Here is a 9,643-nt window from a genome sequence, read left to right on the forward strand (position 1 = left end):
AGTTCATGTTACATCTGAAACATCGGCAGTGAAAAGGTGAGAGGACGAAAGCAAAAGGTGAGAGCATTCAGAACCTAGTACAGGAAATAGTTAAGCAAATTATCAGATTAGTGGGAGAGGACAAAAGCTAGAAAATTAAACTAATTCGGCTTGCGAACATAATCCAACTCTCATCAAGTTCCTCTCTCAGTTAAAACCTGCAAACTTGTTGGAGAGATGCAAAATGCTGGGTGGTTCTGGAAGTTTCAGGACATTGGAAACTGAAAAAAAAAATGGGACCGCACACAAGAAACTTTGCAACAGTTAATTTTCTTCAGGAAAGGGGCCATATCAACTCTGAACATTGATCTGCTTCAGTTTTTGGTTTGTGCAAAAGTACAGCACAGCGAACAGAATCTGCATCTAGAAGAAGAATTGGAGCCATGCTGTAAACATAACCACGACACCTCATAATTTATGCCAGGTTACAAAAAAAAAAGAACTCACCCTAAACACTGCTGCAACTGTATCCGGAAAACATGTACAAAAAATACTGCACGAACACAAAAGATTCAGACTTGTGCAGACTGCAAGGCTGTGTCTCCAGCACATATGTGTAAGGCTCTCTGTACATATGTCCTTTCTTCTCCCCTGCTCCTGTTGCTCCTTGTAATGCTTGGTACATTTATGTCTCTGAAATTCAAAGTTGCCGAGAATGAAAAACCAAAACAGTTTTGCAGTAAATTTCAGAGAAACAAACCCATGAAAGAAAGAAAAAACATGTAAGAATGCAAATACCACCCTTGTAAATGTCGTGCTGCAGTCCTTGAAGTGGCATTTTGTTAACTGGGATCTAGTTCACGCACTGAATTCACTAGACAGGGTTCAGGAAATATGCTGGATTCAGGTTACAAGCTTGATACAAGCACAATTGTGCGGAATAGAAGAACCAAGAATTGGGAGGGTTAATTAGGGTTGAGAGCCTAGATAAACTATGATCCATGATTGATCTTCGACGACTTCCCTCCTGGCAATGTGAGCTGCTTAAATTGCCCTTCTCAAACGAACCAGTCGTCTCCACTCACTAGCTTGTTTGGTTTACGTGGTCGGTTGCTTGTGCGACGGCCCACCACTTGTGCGGGCCTGGGCTCTTCATGGGCTTCTGGTCCACCGGCAGGAGAGGTGCTGACACAATTAATCCTATTGGTGGAAAGCTACAAAATGGCAAGCAGTTGGTGTGTGTCTGATAAACTTCTGAAAGAGAAAGGCATGGGTACAGGAGGTAAACTATGTGGTATGGGATGGTTGCTTTGTGTTTACCTCAACGTGAGCACTAGATCCCTCATGGATTTTCCTTTTCTTCTTTGAAGAAAAACACACAGTGAATCTCCGCGTGAAACGTTTCTTCTGCTTATGGACTTCCCTAAAAGGCTTGGCCAAATTGTTCTTACTGTCATAGCTCATGGTGCGACCATCTACATGGCACTGGCACGCAAAGGGCCTCTGAAACATTTTAAAAGGATATACATATATGTGAGCAATCGTAATCCGATATCCAAAGTAAAGTTCACTTTCAAATAATACAAGTGAAGTTACACACTTGCATTTACATAAGATTATTATTCTTGACTAACTTTAAATACTAGATGTACATAAGATAGTAGACTTTAAAGTTGACCAAGCTCTTCTTTAACAAGTGTACTTTTTGTTATGACAATTATGACACTATTTGAACAATACTGATAGTTTGTTTCACAATTGATACATTTTTCTAAACAAATATGATGGAGAACGGAACTGTAGCCTCTAGAAATCGGCATGTGACCTCGGGATTGAAGAAGCAGGGAGAGGACAGAGCATAATACAAAAATACAAATGAGAACAAAAAAAGTAAATACGAAATACCAAGACGGGTAAAAAGAAGGCTGTTTGATTGATCCCATAGAAATTAGATGAATATTATGTGAAATTTATAGAAGAACAAAAATGCTAGTGTTTCATTGACCACATATATCAGTGGCTATATATGTTCAATTGTAGTGATTAACAGATTTCCAGTTGTTACGAAATTTTATGTTAAATATTACGCTTTTCATATAATTTCCCAAAAACTATTAGAATTGTGTAGGTTCTCTACTGGCTATAATCAAAGCAACCAAAAAATATTCAAAATGTAACCAGTGAGGATATTATAATATGTTTTTGGCTCACTTATAATCACTTTTCGGTAAACAATAGAAATACATATATAAAAATTTATATCTATGAGAATAATGATGTTGCACGTGCAGCTGTGTGTGCCAATGTGCTAGTAATACCTTCTGCATTGGAGATGAAATGGCGTTACTCCTAGCTTCTGAACTTTTATTGTGTAATAAGGCCAAGTGGCACTCTACAGTAACCTTCCCACCACAGATTGTACTCTTCTCCAAGGTGTTGTTATCATCATAGAGCACTTCACTCATTTTGTCGGCGCAACTGACTTCTATGTTAGCCTTATCACTATTCTGTTGCTCCAACATTTCAGTATCTTCTCTAGTATTCTTTGGCAGGTTGTCGGTTCCAGATTTATCTTCTAGAATATCCCCGTTACAGCTTTCAGAAGGGAAAACACCAGCTGTTTGCAGAGTCAGTTCATCATGACACGGATCCTTTTCCATTAGCTGAATCCTAGTATTACAACCATGCAGATCTTGACTTGATTTCTCACCAATGCCATGTTGCTCTGAATTTAGAGGAGTCTGGCTGCTGTGTAGTTCTGCAGTACGAAACGATGTTATATACCTGAATCTATTTCAGGAACGGCACAAATATAAGGAACATCTAATATATGTTCTCTTTCCCTCGCAAAATAAAATAAGGAACATCCACCCCATTTCTCCCCTTCCATCCTATCCTTTTATTCCCCAGCCTACACAGGAGACAAGGTTGGGCCCCGATGGTGATGAGACTGATAAATGGTTAGAGATCTACAGTACATGTCAAGCTCTGTTCTCACCAGCTGCTGTCGGAGAAGCTGTGGCTGTGTTCCAGGCATGTTGCTTGGCAAAAAGGCTACGTTTGTTTGGTTGAAGGATGATGGTAGTGGTTATGGTTTGCACGTTGCAGTGCTGTGTGGGGTGCTTGCTGTTTTCTTTTCTCTCTCTTTTTGCTTCTGGAACTAGAAAGACTATATGTATGATGTTCTACTAATTATATGAAAATGAAATTGGGGGAAAGAACACCTTAATTCGAAGGAGAAAACACAGTACCTGTTGATACGAGTGGGGCTTGTATGCCGTTGATGAGATGTGATCCATCTTTATCTTTAAAGTTTAGCATACTGTCCAGCAGCGTTCCAACACTCGATGTAGACCCCGTCATTTCCATCTCTGGAAATCGTGCATTTTCAGACTGCAGAAGAGTGCCTTCCTGGAATGCATATCGAAATATTTTTACTGGCCTTTTATAATTCCCTGGAAGCTTCTGGCATCCAAAGCAGAAGTTAACGAACAAGCCAACATGCCAGGTCCCAGAATAAAGTAAACAAACAAACTTCATTGAGAATTCTCGCCAAAAAAGCCCTCCAAATAATAGAATTAATTATGAAAGCCTCTTTTTAGATAGAACTAGCTAACATGACACGTTAGACCATGGTAAAATAAGCAAACTTCATTGAGAATTCTCTAAAAACACACACACACACACAAAGTAGCTCTCATATTCTAGTCATTAGTTACGGAAGTATTTTGTTTTTGTTTTTTATGGAACATGCAAAGAACATTTGCAATAATTATGAAAGCCTATTCTAGCACATTTAACTATCCACATCTCTCCCTTCTCAAAGTCAAATAACCAAAAACAGAACAAACAAACAAACAAGAGAAACAGAGGGATTGAGCTTTACATGGTATTTGCGAAGATTACCAACTTCATGATCACCATCACCATTAACCTTGAATCCTGCTAGCATGATTCATGGGAACTCAGATATTATACTCTCATTAATAATATTTGTAGCACACTCACTAGCATGCAATTGTGCATTCCTTTAAGGGTTCGAATTAGGGGCAAGGTGGAGTTTTTTAAGAGAAGATCTATAGTTCTCCACACCAATAGAGAATCAAGGATCATAGTAGCGTACCAGGGTTGCAGCTTTCTTCTAGATGCATACCCGATTCATCACTGCGCAAGAATATTTGTATTACTATTGCCGTATAACACAGTTAAGATAAGCAACTCTTCTTTTTGTTATTTTTGAAGTAAATATATTGATGCAGGAAAGCATTTCTAAGGGCATCGAATGGTTTGAACTTATTGCACGGCCCTACTAGACAATCATACCTCTTCTTTCTGCTTCCGCTCTCGCTCTGTTCCCCTTCAGGTAAAACTGGTGCAATTTCTAGGATCACAATAGCAAAAAAGAAGAAACAGGAGTTAGATTAGGAGGTGCATTTACATGTTGCACAACATTCAAGCATCTCACCTAACTCATCCTAGCAGATATACGAATGTAAGAACTGTGAGTCATTTAAAAATAGTATGACATGTGAGTCACTTCACAAACAAAAAGGAAAAATGATGGCAGATTAAAAAAAAACTACCGGCGCTATGGAATAAGCAAGCAATGTGATCGAGCTATATTTTGTTAGTGTTTCAAGACAGAGAAGTGTAAGATTCCATTTTGCAGCATAACATCCATCCGAGTGTGGTTTTCTGTAGCTCAGGCTACATGGTACCCCTTATCTTTGCCATCCATTTCTGCATCGCGATCCGTGCAGACGCATTTGTCTTTTTTGTTTTGCTCAAACGACACACATATAAACTTCAAATTTTGCAGAACAACAATACATTCTAACTACAATCTGGGGAAAAACTTTCAGATTTTTTCATGCATTTTAAATGCTTAAAATAATATTTCTAGTCAAACAAAATCTCATTTTCTATATTTACATCAGACCAAAAAATCTGAAAGTTTTTTCACACATTGATGTTCTAATGTTTGTTCAATCTGCAAAGTTTGAAGTTCATATATTATTTCATTTAAGAGAAACAAAAAAGAGAAATCTGCTTGTTATAAGTTAGTTGGAGAGTACGGAGCAAGGCTGGAGGGTTGAGGATAAGAGGTTCCATGTAGCCTGAGCTACTCCCTCCGTTTTTATTTACTCTGCATATTGGGTTTGACTGAAGTCAAACTTTGTAAAGTTTGACCAAGTTTATAGAAAAATATATAAACATTTACCATAACAAATCTATATGATGTGAAAGTACATTTAATAATGAATCTAATGGTATTGATTGATTATTGTATATGTTAATATCTTCGTTTATAAACTTTGTCAAAGTTTACAAAGCTTGACTTTGACCAAATCTAATACGCGAACTAAATAAAAACGGAGGGAGTACAAAGAAACTTTGTGCATCCATACCTATGTTGGTATCTTTCAGAGAAGATGTGGATCTGGAATTAGTTGCGGCCAACCCAGCAGGCGGCCATGACATCTGGTACGGGTATCCCCAAAACTGAAACTTGGCCAGCAGAGCCATGCTCTGCAAGTCGACCACAAACTGGGGGTCGTGGTCGTCCTTGCAAAGCAGCGCTAGTCCATTGATCACCATGCGAACTTGCCGCACCTGAGCAGATTCGCCAAGCAGTCGGCTCACAGGGATTTTCTTCTCGAGCCTCCACCATTTTTCCGATGAGTCAAGCTTCCACGATTTGTTGTTCAATGATGAGTGGAGCTTCCACATGTTGGTATCGAGTACCCAAACTTGCAAGGTGGGGGTTTCCTCGCCAGTCAGGCCTGTAAGGCACACGAGGCAGCCCTTGCCGTCCTCGATCTCTCCGATGGCGTACCTTGAAGGCACGCGAAAGCTCAAGTCCGGCGGGAGAGGGCGCAGCGAGAACTCCATGGTGCTCGTCTCAAGCACGAGCACCAAAGATTGTTGGGCGCACCTCCAGAAGACATTGCCGGCTGCGTACATCGCCGTGGTGCCCCATTTCGGCAGCCTTTTTATGCCGTCCGTCCACGGACTCACCCACGGGTGGTGGTGCCACTCGAGAGTGTTGGAGTCGTACACAAGGGCTCGTATCTCCTGGCTTTGCTGCTGCAGGGACACCACACGGAAGGACTCCATGGCTTGTGGCATCGTCCTTGGGCCACATTGCCGCACGGTGGAGGACGTGCCAGTGCCACGGCCGGCGTCGAGCAAGCAGTCTGCCAAGCATTGCCTGCCCGCCATGCCATCATGTGGCCGGCGGGGAATACCCACTCGCCGCTTGGAGACAGGGTCGTAGATGCAGAGGGAACTGTCCTCCAGGGAGAGGAGGAGGAGGCCGTTGCGGCAGTCCCGGAGGCGCAGGCTCGGTTCGCCGTCGAAGCGGGTGAGGAAGAAGTCGCCTTTGCGCGTGACGGCGGTGATGTCCCGGTCGGGACCCTTGCAGAAGCGGGCTGGGTAGAAATGGGGCCACGGCGCGCAGCCGCGGCCGTCATCCGAGGCGAAGAGGCCGACGAGGGGCGAGGACGGATGGCGCTCGCGGAAGCGGCAGAGGAACTTGGAGTCGGAGGCGATGCGGCGCAAGCGGCCTGAGACCAGCGCGGCTTGGGCAAGGGATGCCGACGACGGGAGGCGGAGCAAGATCTCCCTGAGGATATCGCCGTCGTGGAGGGGGTTGGCGACGACGGCTGCATCTGCAGGGCCCTCCTCCTCCTCCTCAGCCATCAGAGACGAGCACTTGGCGCACAAACTGCCCGCGAGTGGAGAGATCCCCAAATCCCGACCTCCGCCACAGCACCGCTGCACGCCAACGGAGAAATCCCTACAGCTGCCGCGCGCTCGCCATGCCTAGGAAACAATGCGCGCGGGGGCAGGGGCGCGGCTGCCGGAGGTGGACGGAGCAGATGCGGCGCCGCACCTGCCGGATGGGGAGAGAAGCTGCGACGCGGCGGCCGGACGGGGGGAATGCTGGCCTGCCCGTCTGAGGTCGAGGGGTAGGGACGAGCGCGCGGGCTCGCAGCGGCAGATGCGGGCGAGGTGGGCCGGCCGGACGGCGACGAGTGGCTGCTGGACAGGGGAGAAGATGGGGAATGTGGGTGGGTGCTGCTGGATCGGGGTCGGGGAGAAGATGGGGGCGTGGCTGCTGTCCGACGCAGCGGCCGGACGGTGGAGCGCTCCTCGACGGCGGCTCGACGGCGGTTGCAGCAGCGGATCCAGTACTGAACTCTACTCTTTTTTTTTAAGTTTTCTGGGAGTAGCACTGGCGGATAGCCCAAAAGTCACCTTGAAGAGCCTGGGGCTTTGGGCTTGTCACATCATGCCGGGCTCGGGCTTCTGTAACAAAAAAAGTGTCATGTCAGGCCGGGCTTGGGCTTAGGGCTTTTGCGTCGGGCCGGCCTCGGGCTTGTGTAAAATGCAAAAATGTGCCATGATGTCAGGCTGGGCTCGGGCTTGCTTGTTGAACATCAGGCTTTTTCAAGTCCAGCCTAAACCCGGCACGGCTCCGCCGTAGGGTTGTATCGAGGGCGACGCCATGGGGTCCACCCAACCCCAGCCTGTATCAACATTTCAAATCCATACACACATTTTTTTGAGTGAAGGCCATCATGGCTAAGCTCTACGATGTGATGCCGCCCTCCCCCGCCAACACCGTGCGCTTTGGGAGCATCGAATTTCACATTGATCGACATGGCGACACCGTGTGCTTCCGCCCTCCTACTTCACCCTTAGTGCTCGAAGGAAGGCCGATCCTGACCAAACTCGGAAACGGATGGATCTTTGTCAACCCGCCAGCCCACCCGATCGTAGAGTGTCAACATGATCTTCCATGCTAACACGCGTCGGGCCCAGAAACTCATCCACACGCGTTCGCCACCCACCAGGGCTCCCATCACCATGTCCAGAACCGTTGCGTGGGTGCTCTTGCCACCTTTGGAGCAGCGGCATGCCGCTGCCGTGGCCAAAACCAACGCAGTGGCGGTCAAGACTAACGACATTTTCTCTTTGGTTGTGGTTGGCCTACCAAAATCACTGTTAGAAAATTAATAGACTTGTGCCTCCCGGATGGCTTTGCTTCTCAAGTCTTAGAGCAACTTCAACAGTTTTTCTATCTCTAAAATAACTGTCGTTTACATGAAGTTGGGGCAAAAAAACCTCTCCTACAGTTTTGTAAACTGGCCTTATCTTTAGAGGATCCCATAAAAAAGGTCATCCCAACTGATTTACAGAAAGATGGCCTTCCCGTATTTTCTTGGAGAGATTGTAACCACCTGAAACTTCCACCCGCGACCCACCGGAATATCGTCGTGTCACCGGAATTTCACTGGAACGCCGCCACGGTGCCGCTGCCTTCCCCGAAACACCAGACGCCACCACGCCGAGATGCCGCCATCGATCGCGCCATCAGGCCCGCACCGCCGCGCACGCTCGTCGCCGCCACGCCCACGACGCCGGGAAATCACCGCCGCCACGCTATCATCGACAACCACCACACCGCTCACGATGTCACCGACTAGCGGGTCCTATAAATTATCATTTTTGTTTAATTAAAAACAAAATAAATTAAAATGCATTTAGGGAAAGAAGATTAGGAGAACTGACAAAAGTAATTTTCAAGAAACATCCTCTAACTTTTACAGGAAGGCTAAAAAACCATTTTTACGGGAAGATTTTTAAGGGAGCTATTGGAGTTACTGTTAGACCACCAAAACTCATTTTTTTTCTAGATTTTCATTTTTTTTAGTTTCATAAATTGTTCACAAGTTTCAAAAATTATTTGTGTTCTCAAATGTTGTTCAGGAGTTTCAAAATATGTTTGCATCTCCAAATTTTGTTTTGGAATTTGAGAAAATGTTCCCGTTTTCGAGATATCTTCAGATTTTTTTTATAAAAATCCCGTTATTCAAAAACATTATAGTTTTTTTTAAATTTGTTCAGAAATTTAGAAAGCGTTTGCATTTCATAGAACATTCCCTTTTTTGAAAAAAAATTGCTTTCGAAATTCCATTTCGAATCTACGCAACGTGTTGGATCTTTATTTGTTGACGGTACCATATGCTCAGATACTCCTAGCTCAACTGGTAGTAGCAGGTCATGTATAGCCCTAGATCCCGTGTTTGAATCCCCGCGATAGCGATTTTTTTCCACCATAGTGCGTGTTCGATGTCGGTCTCGATCTTGATGGGTCGGCCAAGTCGTTGAGCCGCCTGTGCGAAATGGCAGCTCTTTGTCACAGAGAGCGGCCTATGGGCAGACCCATTTTGGGTTCGCGATGTGCAAAAACTCGAAAAAATGCAGCACGCTAGAGCTGCGATTCGATCACTTGATTTCAGAGTAACGCACAAGCTGACCATGCCACTCCGACAAACTAACCTTTGTGCCAAACTTGCAGCGCAACTCTAAAATAACCAAACTACAGCGGGAAAAACTTACGCAAAATGTTATCATTTTTGGGGAATCTCAAACATTTTTCTAAAAAAAGAAACAAAATTGAAAACATTACCATTTTCTGAAACTACGAACAATTTGTAAAAAAACAAAAACATTTTCTGAAAAACATTAATAATTTGTTTTGAAGTTATGAACAATTTTCCAACGCATGGACAATTTCGAAATTGCCAGAACATTTTTCAAATTCTTGAAAAAAAATTAGAAAAATGAAGTTTTTTAAATTAGTGAATAAATTTCG

At 44.5% G+C, this 9,643-nt stretch overlaps 1 protein-coding gene across 6 annotated transcripts; it reads right to left on the reverse strand.

Annotated features, from left to right (window-relative positions):
- Window positions 1-274: 274 nt before the first annotated feature.
- LOC125543572 (uncharacterized) lies at window positions 275-7,218 on the reverse strand. 6 transcript variants are annotated; one of them, XR_015617394.1, is made up of 9 exons: window positions 5,388-7,218; window positions 4,303-4,360; window positions 4,103-4,143; window positions 3,866-3,924; window positions 3,231-3,444; window positions 2,298-2,737; window positions 1,300-1,482; window positions 778-1,193; window positions 275-672 (listed from the first exon to the last, which is right to left on the reverse strand). XR_015617394.1 is itself a non-coding variant. In XM_048706975.2 (8 exons), the coding sequence occupies exons 1-8, from the start codon at window positions 6,679-6,681 to the stop codon at window positions 1,038-1,040; spliced, it is 2,388 nt and encodes a 795-aa protein (XP_048562932.2). In that variant the 5' UTR covers window positions 6,682-7,218; the 3' UTR covers window positions 748-1,037. The 6 variants fall into 6 exon arrangements, 4 of the variants coding, with proteins under 4 accessions (XP_048562932.2, XP_048562908.2, XP_048562928.2 ...); XR_015617393.1 differs by having other exon boundaries at window positions 276-672; window positions 781-1,193; XM_048706975.2 differs by lacking the exon at window positions 275-672 and having other exon boundaries at window positions 748-1,193; window positions 3,231-3,390; window positions 3,866-3,921.
- Window positions 7,219-9,643: the final 2,425 nt, after the last annotated feature.

The sequence above is a fragment of the Triticum urartu genome, chromosome 1A, assembly GCF_056163025.1.
Source record: "Triticum urartu cultivar PI428250 chromosome 1A, HENAU_Tu73, whole genome shotgun sequence".
Taxonomy (NCBI): Eukaryota; Viridiplantae; Streptophyta; class Magnoliopsida; order Poales; family Poaceae; genus Triticum; species Triticum urartu.

Excerpts from the sequence above, each read along its gene's own strand:
- LOC125543572 (XM_048706950.2), bottom strand. The coding sequence starts at position 6,681 with ATGGCTGAGGAGGAGGAGGAGGGCCCTGCAGATGCAGCCGTCGTCGCC. Across the intron at positions 4,361-5,387 it reads TCTGAAAGATACCAACATAG|AAATTGCACCAGTTTTACCT; the intron begins GTATGGATGCAC and ends TTGTGATCCTAG. Across the intron at positions 1,483-2,297 it reads TTTCATCTCCAATGCAGAAG|AGGCCCTTTGCGTGCCAGTG; the intron begins GTATTACTAGCA and ends AAAATGTTTCAG.